This window comes from Vidua chalybeata, chromosome 23 (assembly GCF_026979565.1).
Source record: "Vidua chalybeata isolate OUT-0048 chromosome 23, bVidCha1 merged haplotype, whole genome shotgun sequence".
Classification (NCBI taxonomy): Eukaryota; Metazoa; Chordata; class Aves; order Passeriformes; family Viduidae; genus Vidua; species Vidua chalybeata.
This window is the reverse complement of record NC_071552.1, coordinates 4,379,374-4,402,859: the sequence shown is the minus strand read 5'-3', so window position 1 is coordinate 4,402,859 and position 23,486 is coordinate 4,379,374. Positions and strand designations below refer to the sequence as shown.

Genomic DNA, 23,486 nt, shown 5'->3' with positions numbered 1-23,486 from the left:
TGACTCGTGATCCTCCCATCTCTTGAGCACCCCAAAATCCCTTCTTTCAACACCAGCCCTCCCTTGCTGGCCAAGGAGGGAAGGGAGGGAATGCACAGAGGGAGGGAAAGGGAGCGGGGATGTCTGGGAGGAGAGACGGACAGCGAGGAGACGCAGCAGGAGAGCAGAAAACAGATCCCGAGTCTCATTTAAAGAGGGGGAATCTGCAGCACAGGCATGGAAGGAAAATAGAGAAAAAGCACATCAGTGCAAGAAAGCTCGAACAGATGGGACTGGGAGCCTGCAAGGAAAGGCAGGGATTGAGGCTGGTAAATGCACGGACAGCAAAACCTGGGATGTGCTCCTCTTCCCAGTGCAAGAAACTCAGAGCAAATATCAGATGTGTTGCTTTTCCAAACACCTTTTCCAGGAGTTAAACACAGTGGAGGCTGGAGGAATTCAGAGCAATTTCCCACACACATGTCACTGTCAAGGCTCCAAGCAGTGCTTAAAATGGACACCCCAGCTGGAATCTGCTGTGTGCAGAGACAGCACAATTACCTGCCTTTGTCTTCTCCTGTGCTGCAGGGAGGAGGAGGAAGGAGAAGGTGAAGCAGCCAGATCTGCAGGATGCCTGAGCAACTCCGAGATGTGATGTCAGTGAGGGAAAAGCTGCTTTGGAATCACAGAATATCCTGAGCTGGAAAGCACCCACAAGGACAGTCAAAGTGCATCACATTTCAGCTGACACCATTTAGCTTTAAAAGCAGGGCCACCTGAGCTATCAGGGTGCAAGCCCAAGAGCACTGGAGGTCTTCCATCAATCCAAGCCCCATATTTTTTTAGGAGCATTATGAAATGAGCAAAAGCCATTGTGTGTCTGCAGGCCTTACACTCCTAGAGAGTCCAGCTGGACCCCAACATCACAATAAAAAGCCCAGTGGTGTTTTGCAGCTCAAAGGATTCTGGCACAGGACTCCAAGACATAAAGTGAAATTATCTCCCTCCCTTTCCCATTAGTGCAGGCACAAAACAAATCCCTCTGAATGTGCTAAAACTGTGTTGAAAGCTGCATTAATCCAAAATCTGGACTGGGAGCAGCACCAGGTACGCACCCCCAGCAGGTATAACCCATCCAAGACAAGCCAAAGCCTGCATTAGACGGAGAAGATGCTTTGAACGAGGCAACAGCAACAACTTAGCCCAGGTTTAAAAGCGACTCTGGTGGCAGAGACGGGGCTGGAAAAGCAGAGTTTTCCTCTCAGCCCCACAAGCCAGCAAGGCACGGTGCTCCCTTTGCTCTGCTCCCTTTGTGCTTTAAAGGGAGAGGTGATAGCAGAGAGGAGACTTGAGAGGGGAAAGCCCCGCAGGGCAAGACGGTGTTAAAAATGCAATAATTAAGCGAGCACCTTTTGAAGGCGCCGGTGAGAGGGGCTTCCCGACACACCAAGGTTAGGCAGCTCTCAGAAGTGGTTTTGTTTTCCCGGAGAGATAGGCCTGTTCAGCTTTTGGCTCTTCCTCTGCGGAAAAGATAACTGATATCCTCAGATCACAGCATATTCAGGTTCACTAATAATTTAGATAAGTCCAGACAAGCTGGGTTATTAAAAGTAAAATAAAATTAAGAGAAATCTGGAAATTTAGACCTATAAATCTACAGGCATTAAGGAGAATTGAATTCTTTCTTATAGGGATGTAAAATCAAGTCTTTTTTTATATGATTCAATTATAGATTGATGGGAAGGCTCAGAAACATGGATTAATGATCTTTTCTTAAAGGAAAAAATCATATAAGAGAAAATAAAAGAGAGCCATATAAAAGAAAGAATTACTACTCCCCAAACCATGATTAAGGTTTAGTAGGTTACGTTCAGAACAGCGTAAAAGGGAATTTGTGGATTCCCAACCACATTAAGAGAGTATAAATGGAGATAAAGAAGCAGCATGGTACTGTAAATTATTGTCCCTGCAAAGGTGGGAGAAGCACATCTTCAGTGCATGGGACCAACAAGGAGATGGTCATTTCCCATCAGGAATGAGAATGCATTTTTTAAGGGACTTTGGAGCTTCTGAAAGGTCTCAAATTTTCACAGACATGGGGCAATTGCATGGATGGCAATGGAGCTGGACTCCACTGATTTCCACCAGCTGGGGAGGGAATATCTGCTCTTCCTAGTGAAGGGAAAATGATGGCAGGGGCAGAGCACAAAATAGTCCTGATGTTAGTACTCCACAGAACCTCACTCAGCCCAGCCGCCTCTGTAACTCATCCCAGCTTAAGTATCCAAAAATCAATGCAATCCTACTAAAAAAGCCACTCCAGGCCCTGTGCCCAGAGCTTTCCTTACACTCCTGACGATTCAGCTCCCAGCCTTTTATAAAAAATGATAACGCCACAGGGTTAACGGGAAAATAAGCGTCTTCAAAAGCCGCAAGGTGCTCAGATCCTATGGTAATAGGGGGCATGGAGTACCTGAGATAATCTGGTTTCGAGAGAATATTCTCCTAATGTTAAATCCAAGCCCCCACTCAGTGTGGAGCAGCAGTCGAGCACATTGTCAGGGAAGTCATTGTTTATGGCTTTGTCCGGAAAGAAAGCGCTATCTGGGTCACACATTACAGGGGAGCGGGCTAGGAGAATGCAGCCCCGGACGAGCTATGGAAATGAAGGCAATAAATGCAGGAAGAATAGCAGGGAAGGAGGTGAGAGGAGCTGGGGAAGGATTGCATTGAACAGGGAAGGTGGCATAACCAGAACTCCTGCGCCGCGACACCGAAATCTAATTCACACCTCTGCGTTGCCTGCCCGTGCGGCTCCCAAGCACAGGAAAAACGTGGAGAGAGCACCCAGGATTACTTTTCGAGCTCGCCTCCAAGGGTAAAAAACATCCTCAGCCAGAAGGTGGGAAGTTGCAATAATATAAATAAATGTATAGTTACATAAATAAAAGGCTTGTTTCTCATGTTTGGCAAGGGGCCGGGGCTTTGCGCAATTAGAAGAAAAATGGATTCCAGCGGAAAAAGATCAACTTCCCCTTCTTCAGGAAGATGTCTTTCTGATGAAATAAAACCTTTACTTCACTCAGTCTGGAGCAGAGTTAAAGGCCAAGATAGTATTTAACCTTCCAATTAATTTCCAAGTATTTTGGAAGGCTGTGATCAGATGGCAGCAGTTGAACACAGTACAGGAGGAGCAGGAAGGGAGAGGGGGAAGTTAAATCCACACCAGGACTCAAAGCTGTAAAACCCATGGAGCTGGGAAGAACTTTAGTCAGGTTTTTTTACCAAGTTCTGTTGTTTAGGTTGTTTTTTTTCCTTTCTACATCATTATCCACTGACACTGCAAATGGCAACTCCTTTGTATTTCATCCCAGGGAGTTTGGTCCAGTATCCCCTTCCAACACCCACACAACCCACTGCTCTCCACCCCTACTTCCAGTAATTGATTTGCATGGATCCTCCTGTCAAAGAAAATTCCCTGGGAAGTCCAAACTGTGAGCACAAATCACAAATTTTAGAACCCAAAGATTTCATGAAATGGTAACAGCTAGTGGGAATCGGGAAACATTATTGAAAATTATGGGTCTGGGGTTAAATCAAAGTTTCTCTTTCCTTCTAATAAGATGACAGCCCAGACCATTTGACTGACTGCTGAGACACTGACTCCTCGCTGGCTTTGGATTGCTCAAGTACTCAGAATTTAATCTCAAATGGCTGTTATTGAATTTTCTCTCGGACTAGCTGGCTGACGGGCACAGCAAGAGAAGCCAGCCCCTACTCACCCGGGCAGCCTCCCAGCCTCTGGAGTTAGAATACCTGCTGCTACACGAAGGGTTTGCAGGAGCTTTTGCTTCAGCACCTTCTAGGAGGGAACAGCATGGCTCAGGAAGGACAAAACCACCGGGAATAATTTATAGAAGACAGGGTTCCTTCTCCACACACTGCTTCTTTCCACAAAAGGTATTAACTGTAAGCAACAGCAAGGATCCGTGCAAGAAGTGATCCCTCCAGATGTGTTTAACGCCCGGCGAGGCGAGGCAATCCTCCAATGTACACATGGCTCTCCGAAGGGTAAATGTTTCCCAGCTTCTACCGGCATATTCCTGTCATTTACACAGCGCCGTCAATCACTGCTCTCCCAAGAAGGGGAACAGTGTAAACTCATGTTTAATGCCAGATTTACACACATTTCTATTCGCCAGTAAATGAGACCATTACATATGTTGTGTCAATTGATTTTTATAGTCTGAGCTGTGAGCGTTGGCACCGGGGAAGTGCAAAGGAACCCAGGCACTGGAAGTTGGAGCTGGCTCCTGGTTTCTCCTGGCATCGCCCCATCCTGAGGCACATTCTGACCTTTACCCTGAGACATTAAATTTCCCCTGGCCATGGACCTTCTCAGCTCTATCAGCTGATGCCACCCCTGCTATGCAGACATTCTCTCTGAGCTGTTCCCCACTGCAAGGGAGGGAGGCATCCATGACATGTTTCACCCATGGACCAAAACCTTGGGATCTGCCCCAAAGTTTTGCTAGGTGCATGCTGATGCAAGCCCTCAGAATGAAACTCAAACCTGCACTAACCCTTAGCCCAGGGCCAGCTGTGCTTTGCTGAGGCCACCACAACTACAGGGCAGGACACTGTCCCCACTGCAATGCCACCAAGGGAGCTGATGTTCAGCTGAGGAGTTAATTCACCATCCCTCTAAGAAAGTCCTTCTAAGCACGTCTTGCCAAAACAAGGCAACCTTCCTTGAAGAATTATCCTTTGTAAATACCCCCCAAGGAGTTAACAATTCTCTTCTCCAAGATGACTCATCCTCCTACACAAGGGACGGTGGCGAGAAGAGCAATCACGCTGCGTGTCAGCGCCGCAGAGCCAACGCTCACCTCCCTGCATCGGCCAGGAGAGAGGTTATGGGCACAGCCCTGCCTGCTCCCCAGAGCATCGCCCACCCCCGTGTCCCCTCCTCTGAGCGAGCTCCCTCATGGGGTGGCCTCTGAGTGCAGTGCCACCCGGACAGGGGGGTTGATCCATCTGCAGGCAGCATTTCGCTGCTGACCTGGGTGCTTTGCCTTCATCAACATGCACAGCAGCACCTTCCAAGGCTGGAGAAAAGGAGGCTGATCTTTTCAAGGGGTGGCTTTTCTCACCCCCCGCAGCCAAGCAGAGCTTTCTCTCCATAATTAACTGCTCCAGCCGGTCTTGGCTGAGCTCCACCAGCAACACGGCAGAGGCAGTGACCTCCAAGAGCAAAGCCCTGGATTTTGGCGGAGCCGCTGCTCCCCACCACCCAGGCCACACCACGAGAAGCCAGCCTGCTGATGCAGGAGACAGCAGAGCCATTCAAACCAGCCACGGGCAGTTTCACAGAAACAGAGCTTCAATCCAACATTAATTTGCAGCATCCTGGGCTGAACACTTTAGATAAGGAGCGCCGGAGCCAGGGAGATGACAGGGACAAGCTTGTGACTGTGGCACATCCGTGAGTGATCACAACACCCTGCCTGGGTCCGCTGTGGGCTCCAGAGACCCGTGTAACACAACAGCAGGATGGTCCTCACAGGCAGACCCCTTCTCCAAATCCATGGCTACCTCTCTTTTTTTCCCCTCCCCGCAGGGCTTAAAGCCTCATCCTGCTCCAGTTATTTTGAAAGGGAATTTAGTGCCTCGCCATAAATTATACGAGCATTGGACATAAGCATCGTTTATGCACAAATCACTGTTCCCTAGAACAAAGCAAGTATCAGCCTCCTGACAAAACACTTTTTAGTAGGATTGGCAAATGAATAAAACCTCTCTATGAATACCAACGTGCTGATGAAAAAATCCTACTGATTTTAATAGAAAATTATCATTTTCCTATAGGATTTTTGTGAACCATCTCGTTGAATTTAATGGAGATTTTCTATTCTGGTCTGCAATTATGCAAGAGTTAAAATACCTCCAGAGACGAGGAGATTATCTATTACATTCTATAGGATTGCAGAGTAATTTCCATAGAATCCTGTTATGTTTCTATAGAGCCTGACAAATTTAATCCCTATTGAACTTTAAAGGGACTTTTCCATAAGGGACAAATAGACACTGACATCTGTTAGCTGCAAAATGAGTAATACTCAGAAAATAGAGGCCTTACACACCACTGCTGCACTCAAAATGGTCGAAAGATGTCTTGAACAAGCAGCTTAATGGGGAAAATGCATTAAATTGGTGTCACATGGCTGCATTAGTAGGGCTGTGTTGCAACATTTCTTTTATACACAATGTCATTTATCCAACCAACGCTTTACAAATTGCATTTGCTACCAATGTGCACTTGATCTCATCATCCCATGCTGGGACTTTCCTGTATCAGCGCAGGAAGACTGAGAACAATCTAAATCCAGGGAAAAAAATGCCAGTTCCAAGCATGGAGCTGGCGATGTATCTGTGCACATTCCTCTGCCCTAATGGTTCTAATAAATGCATCGACTCTCAATCTCTCTCTCTCATTGAACTCCACTGTGGAGCTTGAAGGGCTGCACTTCTCTTTTATGCTCCGTACTAAAGGGAAAAAAAAGCCATTCAGCTGAGCTATCTGGAGAATGAAGTCTTTTAAAGTTAACTGTAAGGTACTTATAATGAGGAACAAAACAAGCAGGGACAGCCTAAGGTTTCCTACACCAACACGACAATTTGTCCTAGACTGGTTCAAGGAACAAATTAAAAGACACGACAGCCCCATGTGTCTTTTCCCACCTTTCCTTGTGCAAGCTGGCATCAAACGCGATACATCTTTGCATGTGGCTGTATCTCTATCACCCACTTATCCAGTTATTCCTCAAAAGCCCAAACTTACTCCAAGAGGTCCTTCAGGAGATCTCAATTTTGGATGCATCACCTCTGTAGAGTCGCTCCGGTTCTTGCCTAGCCATTCCCTCACATTTTTGCAGGCTATGGGTGCTTTAATATCAGCCTGGATAAAGCGGTTTGAGTGTCCCTAAGCCAGGCTTGTGGCACCTAAAGACATACGAGTTGCTGGAGTGATCCTAGTAACCCACAAAGGAGCCTCAGAGCAGTAGTAATAGAATAGTAATATCCAAATTAACCTTCAAATTATAGAGCTGACAGGGAAAATTATCCTAAAATAGTACAAGAGGCATCTTAGAGAAGGAGGGAATTGGCAATGTGGACCTAAACCCCCTGACAAGCATCTGGCAGTGGTGGAGCTGAGGGGACCAAGCCAAAACTGGGCACCCAGAGCCGCATGTCTGAAGACACCACAGACATACCCATGGCAACAAGAAGAACAAGCACCTCCATATGTCTTCCCAACTGCATTTCCTTTCTAAAGAAAAGGACAACGTGGTAACTGAGCACAGCAGGAAAATATATGGCTTTAATATTTTCTCATTTGCCAAATGCTGGCGGGGTGTGGACAGTGGGTGCGGGGAAGGCTGTGAGTTGGGTTTGCTTTTTTTCCTCCTTCTGAGCAATATCTGAAAGTGAATGAAGTCCTTAGTGGTGACAGGACAGCTCTTTTGGATAGTTACTGCCCAGAGACCCCTCCAGAGCCAGCCCAGAGCATGAAGGGGATGCATGGCAAAAATCAATATATAAGCGTGTGGGTACGTCTCGCACCCTCACTGCTTCCCTTCCCTTTTTTGAATCAATTCCTGTGTTTCTAGAAACCAAACCCAGCTTCCACATGGGCAAATAATGATGCCTTATGTCCCTTTTAGGATCCCATAACTGAGTTTGCCAACATCCAGGCAGAGTAAACCTCATCAACTTTTCATCCTGAGCATCTTAAGACTGGAAAAGTGGGAGAAATGAGGGAGGCTCATATTTCTAATACCAAAAGGAAGCAACAGGAGAATGCCAGCAGCCAGCTGAGGGTTTTCACACACACATTGCTCCCGGGGACAAGGGAAAAGACATTTCTGGAGAAGGAAGAACAGGCCAAGCAGAAACCAGACCTCAGCACTTAAAACAGACTGGAAGACATTTAATGAACATTTAGAAGTAAAACAACAGGGTAGGAGTTTCCCAAGGGCTCCACCTGAGCCAGCTCCTACCAAGCCCACAGGTACAGCCCTCACTGACACCGTGGTCACATACAGGTCATGGATGTGACCTGGCACTTCAGACTGGCATCACTCTGGGCATTTCACCTGAAGACTCAGGAAGATCCATATATGAGGGAAGTTGCTGCCAGCCAAATTTTGCTAATAGGAATGTCACATCATGCAATTGGCTCTAGGGAGCCTAAGGAAAAGTTTCCCAAAGTGATGGCATCCTCACAGGGCCCATGGGCAGGATGAAGGCAGGGATGCTCCTGCTGCTGACCCAGCACAGAGCTGGCTGCTCCAGCATCCACTGCAGGGACAGATCATCACTGCAAGGGGAAGTTTGGAGCAGTTTCAGCTGGAGCAAGCTGTGCTTTGCTTTAAACCCTCCCTCCCCACGGTGTGCCCAGGGCTGTGCCGTACAGAAGCTCGGCATCACCGGGATGGTGATTTGCAGTCTGCTCAGACACAGCCCTACATCACTTGGGAGAATGAACCTACAGTTTTATAAACTATTTATTAGCCCTGTCCTGTAGCGCTACATCAATATGGCCATCGGTGAAGCAAGGCAGGAGCTATAAAAATACCATCTATCCAAAATAAGCTTCATAAAATCAAACAGAGGCCAGTACAGCCTAGGATGGGATTGTGGCTTGACATATAAAGGGCCTCTCAATCTTTGAGATAGACCATTAAAATCCTCAAGCCCTTTTGGTTCACAGAAGTCTAAAACAAAAGGGGAAAAATAATGACACGTTTTCTGTCGGAGCAGGAGAAGGCAACAAGGCAGTCGTGCAATATCATTTGTTTCCACAGAAGCCAGATTACTCCCTCTTCCCTGCAAGAACACTGCCAGCTCCAAAGGAAAAAAAAAAAAAAGTAAAAGAAAAAAAAAAGTGCCTGTTTTCCTTTGCTTTCTCCACTCACGAGCTGCTTCTCAACAGGTAAAAAGTTTCTCCTCCGTGTGCCAGCAGTGATGCTCCCTGCTTGGCACAGGAGAGGTGGTGCAGGAGGGGGTGGGGGGAGGCACGGCTGGAGCACACCGATATCCCAGCCCACGCTCCCCCCGGCTCCCGAGGCAGCGGGGTAAGGCAGAAGGCAGGTCAATACATTGTCAGAGATGATGATTAACATTTCCAGCCAGTGCTCCCTCAAACCACCTCTAAAACATGTCTTAATAAACTGCATTGCAAATAGCCTTGTATTTCTACCTCGCTGCATCTGCCAGGGTGAGATAATACAGCGACCTCAGGAAAAGTGACACACAGGGAATGAGCTGCCGGGAGTTATACGACACCATGAGACCTGGCTCAGCACATCGCTTCCAACCTTGGGTGGCTCTTGCTGTGGCTCACCCAAGCTTTTTGGGGCTCTGTAGGAAACAAGGGGTACTCTTTGAGCAAAGAAAATACCAGCTCGCAGAGGGTTTGGGGCTGAAAGGGTTTGAGGGAGAAAATCGCTCTGAATTGCTATTGAGTGTGAAAACCACCGTACGAGAGAAATATTTCAAAGTCAGGCACGTGACAGTTTTTTTGCAGAGGCAGGCACCATGCTTTGAAAGGTCAGAGGGAGGTGAGAGCAAGCACAAGCATCATTTTTCTGGAAACACAGCTCTGAAGCTTTCCAAAACTGCGTGATGGCAACAGGCTCCGTGACAGTTTCCAGCGTTGCTGAAATACTTGGCTGGATGGAGCACAGCGTGGCTCAGCATCACCTTCACCTTTCCAGGGGATTTTGAACCTCACACCTTGCTGCACTGCGATGCTCAGCCCTGAGGGAGACAGTCAGAGCTGCCAATCCAAACTGCAACTCAGCTCCTCAAAGCAATGAACTGGAAATGAAGCTCACACACCTTCATGCTCTTCCCCTGCTTATCAGCCAGCCTCAGTAACATCAAAAGGGAGAGGAAACAGCTTGGGTTGGACACGGGGTGAAAAAAGGAAGGAAAAGATTTGGATTTACCTGACAAGTCACCTTCAACTGGGCAAGGATGTTTTACATCCCCGCTCTGGACCTTCAAGTACTTCAACATTAAGTAAATGCCACTTACCTAGGAGGGAAAAGAAGAAAAAGTTAAAGTTCACCAAGTATTTTAACGCGACGCATTTTAAAAGTGATGGAATTTGTAATTCACTTGTAGACTGGAGGAAACACAAAGGGGAAAACTCCAGGTTTTAATACACTTTTATAAAGGTCAGCTTGAATGGCACAGGGGCACAAGGCCATCCTATGAGCTGTTTGTTTTCTTACTTGCCTCTCACAGTCTCGGCTTTTTCCAACCCCCCTACCCAAGCCTTTAGAACAGGCCTCAGTTCAAGAGGCAAGAGTTGCCTCTTCACATCCCAAAATTTAAATCCCTACAGAGAGGTGCTTCCTGCTCTTTCTTACATTGTTTTTTTTTTTTTTTCCCAACAGCAAAATTACCCATCCTTGGTCAAGGTCTGGCGCTAACCTTTCCATCTCTGAAGTCTCAAACAGGTAATGCCACCAAATATTTCCAACATCAGCCCTGATTCCATGCTCCGTGGGAAAAAACAGCTCAGAATCCATCTTTCCCAAGCTCTAGCTGCAGCAATTCATTCCATGTGGGGATGCCCTACCTGATCTCCAGCCCACCAGGCAAGACCACAGACATGGGACAAACACAACTATTCATACTTTCCTTCCAGAAAGACCAGTCTGACCTTCTCTAGGACAAAGAATTTCCACCTTTGCCAACCCCAATCAAAATATCTGCCTCATGAATACAATAAATATTAATTGGAGATAAATGAGAAGGCCTTCCCTTTTTTCCACAGGCATCTGGAAGCGTGGAAAACCAAGGAAGGAGGCTGTGCCCATCCAGCTGTTGCTCCATAGGCTGTTGTAGGAATTGAGGATGATGGGACAGGGCATGTCTGGCTCATGCACGGCTGTGTGTACTCTAAATGACTAAAAAGTTGCCTGGGGCTATGGACAGATGCTGCTAAAACACACAATTGAATAAATAAATGGAAGGTAACGGAGAGGGGAGCGATGCCATGGGAGAGCGAGTGGCAGAGCTGTGTGCCAAGGTGTTAAAAAAACTCCCACAGAGCTGCCTAAACCTCTTCTGAGACTCCACTGCTACGTGTTTCAGATGCTGAGAAGATTGAACTAATAAAAAAGAAATGAGAGAACTGTCACTGCAGATTACATGGTATTTATTCCAAAATCTGCTCATTATAGAAATTTGCAAGACAAATGGGTTTTTAGCAGGAAATGGCAGCTTTTCCTTAAGTGTATAACGATGAACAGATCTGGTTGGGAGCTGAATCTTTCTCTCCTTTTTTTGAGCTACTCCGGCTCCAAGTCTTACCAACCACCCGAGAAATACTCATGAGGCTGAAAAAAACCCTTTTTTTTTTTTTTTTTACATTCTCCACCAGCCTCTTCATAATCCTATAAGAAAGTACGATTAAGAAATATTTGAAGCAAGAAAAGCTCATTTGGCCTAGAGAGTTTCTAGGCGGCGAGAGCTTCTCCTGCTCCTCAACAGCCTGCAATCGGCATTGCTAACACTCCAGATCCTTCCTTCCTCGCAGGGAAAGCCCTTCACCAAGAAGAGTATTTGTGGTCAGGCTTTAATCCCCCAGCCTTGATAAATGTTTAATTCCTGGGCCTGCCTTCGTATCTGAATATAGACTGGAGGTGCTTCGCATTCTGCCGTATCCGAGAGCTTCTAATGACATTTTGGCTTCTTTCCCAGTTAATTCCAAGTGCCTGAAACCCAAGCATCTCCCCTCTCTCCCTCCCCATCATGGATGCACATGCGGATATTTAACTGATAATATACAAAGCCAGAATGTGTGGTTTTAAAACAAGTCTCAGCAGCAGAGACTCAAGAAGGGAGAAGAAGAAGGGGGAAAACATGCCTTGAAATATTACAGAGTAGGAGCTGTCAAGTTGAAAAGGCTTCTACATGGTTTTCAATGCCATAACTGTGTTATTTAGCTGGGGATGAGAATTTTCAGACACATCAACAGGAAAAAAAGGGGTTTCAGGGGGGGAAAAAAAAAGAGAGGCGGCCTGTCTTATTTGCAGCTCTCCTTTGTTGGAAAGCAATTACAGCCTTACTCAATTTATGACCCAGAATGCACCCTAATCTACTTGTAAATGCGTCTTATTCACCACACAGCACTTTCAGATACAGCCAGGGTAAATAAACGGGAGATTGTTCCTACCTACATTGCGGCACAACTGTTAATTGTAACGCCCCATGAAACTTAATTATGCAAAGCAGAGTGGCGACACTGCAGCCATTAATGAGATGTTTGATTCAAGAATAATTTGTTGTTTGGAGCCTCGGACTTGTTTTGCCTGTCCCTTCCACTGTGCTGCACTAATTCTCAATTCGTGCTTATTTTAATAGTGCGGCAGCAGGGCACAAAATGGCTCGGCTGAGGCAGCAACGGGAGGGCTCCTGGTTGGAATCCCATTTTCCAAGTGTGCAGCAAGGCCCCACCATATGGGTTTCCCTCACTTCAACAAATTCAGCGGAAAGCCGGTGATGGGACACAAAACATTCTGCAGGTAAATGCTGGGAATGCTACCAAGCCCTTTTAGACAAAGGAGTGGCTAAAAGGAGGACGACTCAGCTTAGTTAGACCCTCAGAGCCTCCCAAAGCCATGCTGGGATGGACATGGGTGTGGATCCTGTTCACCACGCACACAAACACCCACGGCATTGCTTCCAGCTCCTTTGCAATGGCTGGATCTGAGCAACGCTTTGGGTCTGAGCTATCGTGTTGCCTGCCTGGAAATAACATTTTAAAAACCACAAATAGAAGTCAAGAAGAGGTTGAAGAGACAAAGAAAAAGCTGACTTGGAGCAAGAAGTTGTACTACACCCACTGATAAGGCAGGTGATAGATAGAGCTACAAGATGTTGCATGGAGACTCTCCTCGCTGCTCTAAGAGGCTTTCTCCCTAAATGGGGAAAGGAGATTGGTAGTCAGACCAAGGTCTATTATTTAAGCCTCTGTTATTGATAGAAACACACTATCTTTTTAAATTTACAATCAAGCAAGCAATTCTCTCTCTCCCATTTACAACAGCACAAGATGTTTGCTCATATCTGCCCTGGAAATACCAGAATCTTTTCTCCTCTCAGTTCTCTCCCAAGCTCTGTCTGCAGAAATCCTTCTGCTAACATCATCTCTGAGCTTTCCCCTCGTTTTTCTTCCTGGTGACACGCTTTGCTCCTAACTCAGGCCGAGCACTGACCCACTTCTCCAGCTGGTTCCATTAATACCTGTGATTAGTAGGCCTTGGAGCCAACAGCCACCACCAGCCCATGAATCACCGAGATTTCTTCCCTTCCGTGGCACCAGCAAAAGGAAGGAGCCAGGGTACTTTATCTCTGATATATCTGCTGGTGATAGGAAAGACATTGTTGGTCTACTGTAACTGTCTATTTTTTTTTTCTTATAAATGTGACTCTTAAAATAGCAAGTCACGAAGAGGGTTTTAGACATATGGGAGGCCCTTGGGAGCGGGGCCCTCATGACTGCGCGCGGTATTGATAGCAACGAGATAAAGAGGAACCCGGCACACACCAAATCCCGCCGACGCCTCTAATAAGATCAGGACAGATGACAAGGCACTCAACTGTGCCCCAGCAAGGTCATTACTGAGCATTAATAACGGAACCTTATTATGAACAGATCACTCAGTGGCAGAGCCTTTCTCACCTTCGCTGCTAAGAAAGCCACAGCACCCCAGGCCCCAGAGCAGCAGGGTTTGGGTTTTGCTGCTGCTCACCCAGGTTAAATATGGCCAGGCGAGTCAAGCTGCCCCATGGAAAACCCCTGGGGCAAGTCTGTCTTCCTAAGAAATGCTCATTATCAAACCATTTAGGTTGGAAAAGACCCCTGAGATCACCGAGTCCAACTGTTACCCCAGCACTGCAAGGGCCACCACTAAAGCACGTCCCCAAGTGCCACATCCATGTCTCTTAAATCCCTCCAGGGATGGGATTCCACCACCCCCCTGGGCAGATTGTTCAATGCTTGACAGCCCTTTTGGTGAAGACATCTTCTGTAATACCCAATCTAAACCTTCTCTCAAGGCCATCTACTCTTGCTCTGTCATTTGTTAATTGGGAAAATAGATCAATCCCCACCTAGCTCCACTGGGTACTTGTTGAGAGTGAGGAAGTTTCCCCTGAGCCTTCCCAGCTCCCTCAGCCATTCCTCACGGGACTTGTGTTCCAGACCCTTCCCCAGTACTGTTGCTCTTCTTTGGACAAACTCCAGCATTTCATGTCTTACTTAATCTCTTCACATCTTACTTGAAAGTCATGACAGCTACATGCATCAAATCAGCTTTTAATACTCTCCTTCCCCTTGCCTCGTGTGACCCCCTTGCAGTCCAAACCAGTTCTTCCTGTGAAGATACTCCCACCAAAGCAGCAGCCAGCCCTGCTCTCCTCTACCACAGCATCCAGCAGCTATTCTAACCCTTTTCATCTTACACAGAGGAGGAGGTTCAAGTTTGTCTGGTCCTCCATCCATTGCCCTTTTTCCAATGTATTTTGGAGTCCCAAGCCAGGGAGAACTAGCACCACCAGAAATCTGACCCAGGTTCTGCTGAAATTCTGAGTGAATTTATACCAAGCCCACTGCATGGGTTTTGACTTCAAGAAAAATAAAAAGCATGTCTGGAGAAGAGCGAGATTCTTTTTTCAAACAATTTTGGCTCTTTTCCCCCCTACTGTCTGATATTTCATTTTGGGTGTTACTTTGATTTTATAGAAAGAATCAAAACCAATCTGACCCCAATTGTCCAGAAGTACTATGAAAAAAATATCTGATATTCACAGAGCTGTGGTCCTATTGCCCTAATTCTCACCTTCTCTTATTCTGTAATTTCCTCCTTCGTAACGCGGTGACTGGAGCTGAGTGCAGTGTCTCAGACGTGCGCTCAGCGAGGGCTGAGATATTATTGTTGATTTATGGGGGTTGGCTCTGCTTAGGGAGCAGTGATTTACTTTGGTGTGTTTTCACAACACTGCCATCTCTTTGGAGACAGATCTCACCCTCAGCTTCTCCACATTCAAGCACCTGGTGCTAAGCACTCGGTCACAGATTGCTGAGACATTTCCCCATCCTTCCTCCTCTCTCCAGCTTTGTTTCCAGGAAGGTCATTACCACGTTTTTGCTCCCCTAGGGTTTAACAGCCCAATTAGGGGAGACAGCAACACTTCAGTAGGTGCTGGCCAGAGCATGGCCTTATCCCTGGAAACCAATTGCCTCTCAGACTTAAATATGGACCCAGTTTTATACGTCACTTATCCTCACAATGGAACAGGTCAGGAATTATTCTGACCAGCTTTATCTGCTATTCAGCTCTGCCTTTTGTTGATCTCCTTCTTTTGATGCTGTGAAAGAAGCAGGCCTTGCACACAGAGGTTTCCCTAAAGTACTTATTTTCCTCCTGTGGGAGCAGGCAAACCCTGCACCCAAAATCCAGCCAAGTGACCACACCAAGATAAAGCACACTGCTCCCTGGGCTGTTTTTCCAAGGAGAACTGTGTCTTCAAAACACTCCTGGGAGACAGGAAGAGGAATGGGAACAACACTACAGCAGGACCTGGCTATAAATACCTGTTAAAGGGGCCTGTTATGGCTTTTCCTTCTGCAGTGGTTTTATACATACATAGATCAGTAAATACTGTAATAGCGGCAGTTTTCTGTACAACACCTTTTGCTGCTATTTTGCAAGTGCAGATACATCAGTGTATCATCAGGCTCTTAAAAATGCTCAGGAAAAGCTGCTCAGGAGAAGCTGCTGGTGCCATTACCCAGCACCCACACACCAGAACACACGAGTACTCCTCAGACTCACATTTCTGCTGCAAAAGAGGGGAATCAAGACACTTTCAACAGCAGAGCTCGGGACTAAGTCTCCTATGGAGCAAGTCCCAACGCCCCACTGGGAAACAGGAATCACGATCACCTCTTTGTTTCCCATCTCCCTTTTCATCCTCCCTCTGCCTCCATTTCCCCCGCTGCAGGAAACCTTGAACGCCGGCTCCCTACCAGAGGTATTGAGAATCTGAACAACTGAGCAGCGTTCTGCAGGCCTTTGAAGGAGCTGTACAATGTGGGAACAGTGGTTCACGCCGAACAATAACGTGTCCTCGCTCGCGGTGCGGCCCCCGCGATGACTGTCCTCAGCACAACTGTCAACTCCACTCCCGGTGAAGGATCTTTATTATTAGTGATGAGCTAAGAAGCAGGGTGAATGCAGCTTGATTTTGCAGCTCCAGCACTTAGGGGAAAGAACAAATTGTGTAAATCCGTAATCGGAACCACGGAGTAAGAATAAATGTGGAATCCCATCAGGTGACATCTTGCTTTAGGTCCGTGTTTTCCTTGCTGCTTCCCACATCTCTCCTGTGAAAGAAGCACCAGCTCCTCTCCCCTCCCATAGCCCTTACCCTATAATTTCTACCCTTTATATCCTCAAACATTCCCACATTCATTGTAAACTCCAACACTCTCTCTTAAGCCATTTCAGGCAGCTCCTCTGCAATGCTCATAAGTATAAAATCTTTCAGTGATAGTTGCAAAAGGCAAAATCAAATGACAGGTTGATTTAGTGCAGCTCTTACTAACAGCTTGCAGAAATTAGAAGCAAATAGGAGGTCAAACAGCTCGCAAGCAATTTGACATTGGCAATTGCAGCTTAGTTAGGCTCCTCTGGTAATAAAGAACCACCGTGTCTTTTCTTTACCTCAGTGCTCGGCAATAGAAAGGTCATTACCAGCTAAAGATACTGCAAGAATAACACTTTAAACCTTTATTATTTTTAACAAGACATGGGTACTTTAAATAGTGTCTGTGCAATACACCGGCAGCGTGCTACAATGACTGGAAATGGCTCAAAATAATAATAAAAAAACCGAGTGAAATTGGAAACACAATATGTAACCACCCATGGTTCTTAAAGCCATGTCAGTCAGTTAAGCAAAAACTATGCTTGGGCATAAGTGAGCATGAAATTTAATATAAACATCCTGAACGTGGTAGAGAAACAGATGAAATATGTATAAAAAATGCTAAAGTAAAATATACAATGAGCTTTGTATAAATAAACAATAAAGAAATAAGAAGATTAAAAAAAAAGCTGTCTTTATGATATATAGGATTGGTGGGAATGAGCCCATTCTGCAATTGTCTGACTTCAGATACTTTGGGGATGTTGATTATATTTTTAATTCTCTTTCATCAGAACTAGAGGCAATTAGGGACAAAATAATTCCAGTAAATGTCAACTGGCTAAGACTTGAGAAAACTCAAAAGAGGCAAAGTCATACACAAATATTTTGAAGTGAATAATAAATGAATTGTGGGCTCTAAACAATTATTTTTTGAAGTATCCCTAATGTAAACTAACCAGATGTCCTGGGTGAAGAGGGTGAGAAATTGCCTTGACAGGCCACTAATTCCTTCACTGCAGATCCCTTCTGTGAAGTGGGGATTATCAAAATAAATAAATAAACAAATGAAAGCAAACACAAGAGGCACAGCATGGTTTAAAAAGCCAGAGAAGGGCAGTGCCGTTATTACAAACAACTGCAGTCCTAAAAACATTTCTGAAAGTTCCTACCTGAACTTCAGTACCTGTTTCAAATGGGAAAAGCACATCCCTGGCTTTTCAGAACCCCCACTGCAAAGCACCATGTCCCTCTTTTAAAGATGTGTGTCCCCAAAACAGTGACAGCATCACTAAGCCCAATTTGGTTCCCGACTTCCCCACACGTCAGTTCCCATCTCTCTAATGGGAATTATAACACAGCCCCATTTCCCGAGCTGGAGCGTTGCAGAAGCACTTAGATGCCATGGAAACGGGCGGCATTCCACCACCCACGCTCCCCCAAGCCAGCTCCGTTATTCAGCAGAAATGCAGATGGACCAGCAGCTGGCCCAGAGGAAACCTCGTCCTCCTGGGTGAAGGATGGGCAACATTTGGCAAACCTCTGCTCCCAACTCCGTTTTATGAGCACCGGGGTGTCAGCAGCCACTGTCTGGGTTTTGTCCTGTGGAAATATTTCCCAGCTCACGCCATCCTACCAGGACAGAGCACTGGATGCCACCTGTGGGCTCTCCTCTAGATATTCTTCTCTGTTGGGACCCAAAACCCTGCATGTAAGTGCAAGGGAGCACATCCCCAAGGTGCAAAAGACTCCCATATTGCACAGACATGCTAAAAACCCCAGGCAGGATTGCTAAAATGTCTGTGGAACGAAGATGTTCCTCTCCTGAAAGCTGAGTCCAATCCCATCTACGTACATTCTCCTCCACTGCCTTCCCTGAGCAGGAGAGGGACTGACCTGTAACTCATCCCACCTTCACCAAGCTGCAAGAATTATTCATCTTTGTGCCAAGCTATCAATTCTCCAAATACATCCCAACTGGCCACACCACAGGTAATTAGAGCCCATAGCCACCAGTGATTCAGGAGGGGTAGCACTGAGCCACAGCGCAGGATCCAGGAGTGCCCTGGGAAATTATGGGACCATGTGGGTCACGCTGGTTCATCTGCACATGATTGGCTTAATAAGAGATAAGACTGACAATAGAGCAGAAATTTGAGCTGCAGACCAGGTCACACAGGCCAGCTTGGTAGGAGACAAAGAAAATCAGAAATGTCAGTAGCAGGTCTGTAATAATTGCGTAACAATTTCAGATAATAATTTTACAGCAGAATTTTTCCCTGGCTTTCTACCCTGTGCAAATCCCAAATCAAGGCTAAATTGAGGGGTCCAAATGCCTGAAGATTTTGACAATGCAGAACAAAACCAGTGAGGGACACCCTCACACTGATCTCCACTAGGGTGGAGGGACAGGGCCACCAGGAACCAGAGGCAACCAGAGAAAAGCAGAAACATCTCTCTGGCTAGCAAAGGACACAGCTCCACACCACTTTTGTCATCTTTCCCTGTCCAGCAGACAAGCTCCTTGGTCACTGCAGTGGACCAGGGCCATGGAGAGCAATTCTGAGCCGTTTCTGCCTGCAACCTGTATTTGTTGCTCCCTTGAGTGGCTGCCTCAGACAGGCTTTACTGTATTTTAGACCTGACATTACCCAGCAGGCAGGGAAAACTGGCTACTCATTAACTTTGCCAAGATGGGAGCAGCTCCCATAAAAGCCACTGAAACCACTCCAGCATTTGGGGTGTGTGTCATTTAGCTGTGATATGTCCCTCTTGCTGTTTGGCTTTTCCCTTTCCCTTCAGTTTTATTTTTACGTGGTGACATTTGGAAGAGAAAGCCATTGAAAGCGGCAATACTGGACACTCAATTCCTGGCTCCCTCGCTGTCACTTAGCAGAAAACATTCAGAAATTTAATATTTGATCTTCCACCTCCTCTTTGATCACTTTTTTGTGCCTCTACCACTCCAAGGACAAAGAGGCTTAATAAGTTGGAGAAATGGGCTGAGGAGGCTGCTCTGAGAGGGATTCACAGCAAAGGCAGAAATCAGATGTACAAATTACTCGCTAGCCAAGCTTTTGGCAGAGATGTCAAGAGATTTGGCTTTTTCAGGCCAAATTTCCCAGAGAGGGACTCTGGCTGGTTAACAGAGAGTTAAACAAGGCTTAATAAAGGCAAATAGTTAGCAGGTAATGGATTGCTGAATATTCAGCCGATGAGGCAGTGCTCAGCTCATGTCCATAGCCACCAGCAGCATCATCCACTGATGAATTTATCCCAATTTACCACTAATATCTGCAATATGCTTCTAACATCTGCTAACCACTTATTAACTCTATACAGACTCCTGAAGTGCTATCAATAACCCTAACTTTAATAAGAAGGGTGACCCCGTAGCCAGCATCAGGACAGAAATGTCATTCAATCAACTTTTCTGGCTGGGCTGTTTTCCTCTGCCAGAAATCTCCTGGGAGCATCAGGCAGGACAGAGCAGCACGTTCAAGGTCAGAGAGTCCTCAACCAGCCTTGTCCTTGGGACTGCAGAGCCCCAAACTTAAAGGCAGTGCCATATATCAGGCTGCATGTCCTTCCTTTGAGCTCCTTGGTGGCCACTGAACAGTTGATATTCACCTTTGAACCATAAAAAAAAAATGTTCATGATGAGATCAAGCGCAGTGACCTCATTCTGCATGCACCAGCTTCCCATGTTAGAGCAGATATTTTACTCTTTGCAGATGTGAGGTGAAAAGCGTGTGTTGAGGGGAGGCATCACAGTGAGAGCCGTGGGGAAGGATGGCACAGAAGTCACATTTTGTTTCTTTCCATGAAGGAAGTGTCCTCCTTCTCCACGGCCTGCTCAGCTGCATGGGGAGTGCTCACAGGAAGGAGGACATGGGACAGAACCCTGCTGCCTTCTCCTCACCCTCACAGATGGCTCCTCCCTGGTGCTGTGGGTGCCAGCACATACCCAAGCCCCAACGTCACGTGTCACAACGTGCTAACATCCCACGGCGCTCCCCTTGCACACATCCATGACACTCCCCACTGTAACAATGGGGAAACTGAGGCAGGCTGGGTCACGGCAGATGAGTTCCTGTACCTTCAGTGCTGCTTCCAAGGTCAATGTGCCAGCAGCACTCACATCCTGCAGGGATGGAATTCACAAGCTAAAGCCCAATTCCTCCACCAACTTCAGTCACAGGCAATCTGCAAGCCAATGGATTTGGGTTCCAGCAAAAGTTTGAGTCCCAAACTAACACAACTGTGCCCCATCCTGTCCAAAGGGGACGCAATGCCAGCTTATGGAGCAAACACCCTTTTGCCCATCGCAACTCTTTCCAAAATAAACAAGTTTATGATCACGCCATCATTCCATCAGTCCAAGACTGTCATGTAAAAACCCAGCCTGCACCGTGGCCAGCACCACCACCCCACACTCCACAGACCGGCTGCGGATCTGTCGCCGTTTCAAGAGCCACTTTCTGCATCCCAACCGTCCAACACAACTCTGCCAACCTCTACCACCTGTTCTGCTTTGGCCTGCACCACTACAGCCCTCGGTGGGCAGAAAAGGCCCTGGCGTGGCGCGGATCCTTGCGGGGTTTGCAGCTCCGTGGCAGCGCCGGCAGGCACAGCTGGCTGGATGCTGCTGCATCCCACACCGCTGCGCCGGGTAATGGCCATTGCAGCACCAAATTAACGGTGCATCTGCTCCTCGCTGCACACGCCGCCGAGAGTGGGCTGTAATTTTGTCTCCGATCCCCCAAATAATGTTTGTTGTCGTGCTGTAATCTTGGCAATCAATGTAACAGCTGAACAGATCGTTTCGGCTGAAATATTTGCTAAACACGCAAAGACCTTGAAACCACACCTCAGCGTGTGCGCATTGTGTGCGGAATTACACACTGAACTAAATAAGGACTGGGTGGGGGGAGACATGGGGAGAGCTGCCAGCCAATTAAAACACAAAAACAATGAGATAAAAAACAAAACACCAAACCCTTGTGAGTTTATCTGCAGCACCTTTCACCAGCAACACCTTGTTTCCTGCAAACCAGGCAAAACAAAGCTTCAAGCACTCTTTGGAGCACTCCACCATCCAAGATGGATCAACTGAAATGTGTATGTAAAGCTCTCAGAAGCAGAATTTAATGGTCACAAAAATCAATTGGCCAAACCAGCTGCACGCATATTAACCTCCTGATGTCCCTCTCACTGAGTGCTACCTTCACTCAGCCAGCTATAAATAGGCTAAGGCACAAAATGTTTTTATTTAGGGAATTTAGCAAGAGCTAAGAGCTCTTTTTGATTTCTGTGTTTAACCTGCTTGAAATGCCAGCCTGGGAAATGAAAGCAGGAGATTAGTGAAGACAAAGCCGCAGGTGACCAGGTTACACTCATGGCTACACTATCAACCACCTGCACGTCCTTCTGCAAGCCACGGTACCGTGATATTTCCCATTTTCTTCTTCAAGACCTGTGTTTATTTTGAATTCAGCTTTCTGAAAGAAAGAATCTGACTTGGATACAACAGCTGGGCGGCAGGACCCCAACTGGGGCTGGGGTTCCCAGGCATTAACTTAACATTTACCTGAAATAACACAAGGTCTCTGGGGACAAGAAAGGAAAGTTCCTTCTTTTTTGAGCAAACTCTTGTGTTTTCAAGGTTTTGATTTCTTCTAGCGCTGCAAAGCATTTGTATAAATTAGTGCAGACATCTGAGATACATCAAATTTGACAGGCCTGGGGCAAGTTCAAACTTCTGATCACAACATCCATCACAAGCACTGAGCTATTTATCAACAATTGATCAAAACAAAGAGGGAGAACAAAACCTTTCACGTCAGTAATTGATACCTAAGGACTGACAAGAGCAGGTCCACCACCTCCCCCTCAAGACTGCAGATTGCTTAGTTGACCCCCAAGACTTCACTCCATTAAAGCACCTCACCAAATGTGAATCTTCAGGAGAGCCGACACCACAGAAGGAAAAAAAAAAAACATCTCATGGACCTGCTCAAGCTCCACCTTTGACCTTGTAATATAATCATACAAACCCCCTGATGACCTCAGTGTAAGAAGTAGCTGGAAGAGGTTGGAAGACCAGAGATGTTACTGATGGAAACAAGGTCAGGGATTCTGGATAAGAGGGTTCACTCTCTGCTCTGCCACGGCCTCCCAGGGAGGCCTGACACATCACCAGGCTCCCTGGTCTCATCCCCAGTAGAGTTGGTATCTCTTTTAGGGGAAAGAAAGCACATGTGCAAGTCTGGGATGCCAAGATATGACAGCAAAATGGGCAAAATCCTTTTAGTGAGACCCAAGCAGCCTTTTAATCCTCCAAGCAGCAGATCACAGCTGCTGAATCACAGCACTCTTGACTGGGATTCAAAAGAGAGAATTTGGGGTCACTGGGCACCTCCACGGTGATGTGTCAGGCTCAATTCCTTGGCTGTGACATCCCGTCCATTTCTAAACATCTCATTCAGTGGGGTTTCAACCATCTGCACTGCACAGGGACTTGTCTCCAGCCTGGGCTGCAAATTTGGCTCAGATAAAACTGGCAGGAGCCAACGAGTGAAGCCAAGGGGACAATGGCCTGGGGCCAGGAGAGCCACAGCAGCACAAGCAGCACCTCCATGGTGCTGTTATCCCAGGGACCGGGCACTTCCCTCCCCAGAGGAGGGGAGGGAAACACTTTGCACGTCTTTATCACGCCACAGCCTCTAATCCAGCAGCAGGAGCCAACCTGGCTCGCCCGGATCCCTCGTGGAGACACGAGCCTGCCAACCTGCTGAGAAGCAAAGGCTGCCAGCACTCCCAGCCTTGGCAGCTCTCCCAAGGTGGAGAAGCAATGGGCTTTCCCTGGAGGCACCAGGCAGACAAAGGAAGCTCCGTGCTTCCTACAAGGCGTGCGTGGCCCTTGCCAGAAGACATGTGTCCCCAACAATTCCCTGTCGGGCCACACGCCTCCAAGGGAGCTGTGACACAACCTC

At 46.9% G+C, this 23,486-nt stretch overlaps 1 protein-coding gene across 7 annotated transcripts in view; it reads right to left on the bottom strand.

Moving 5' to 3' along the window:
- The window catches only part of OPCML (opioid binding protein/cell adhesion molecule like), a 337,367-nt gene that overhangs the window by 209,219 nt on the left and 104,662 nt on the right, over positions 1-23,486 (bottom strand). For 5 of the 7 annotated variants that reach the window (XM_053963647.1, XM_053963651.1, XM_053963648.1 and 2 more), the window contains exon 3: positions 13,303-13,422. The exons of the other annotated variants lie outside the window; for them this stretch is intronic. In XM_053963647.1, the coding sequence (XP_053819622.1) occupies positions 13,303-13,422 (120 nt within the window). The remainder of the gene's footprint in view (positions 1-13,302; positions 13,423-23,486) is intronic. 7 annotated transcript variants of the gene reach the window in all.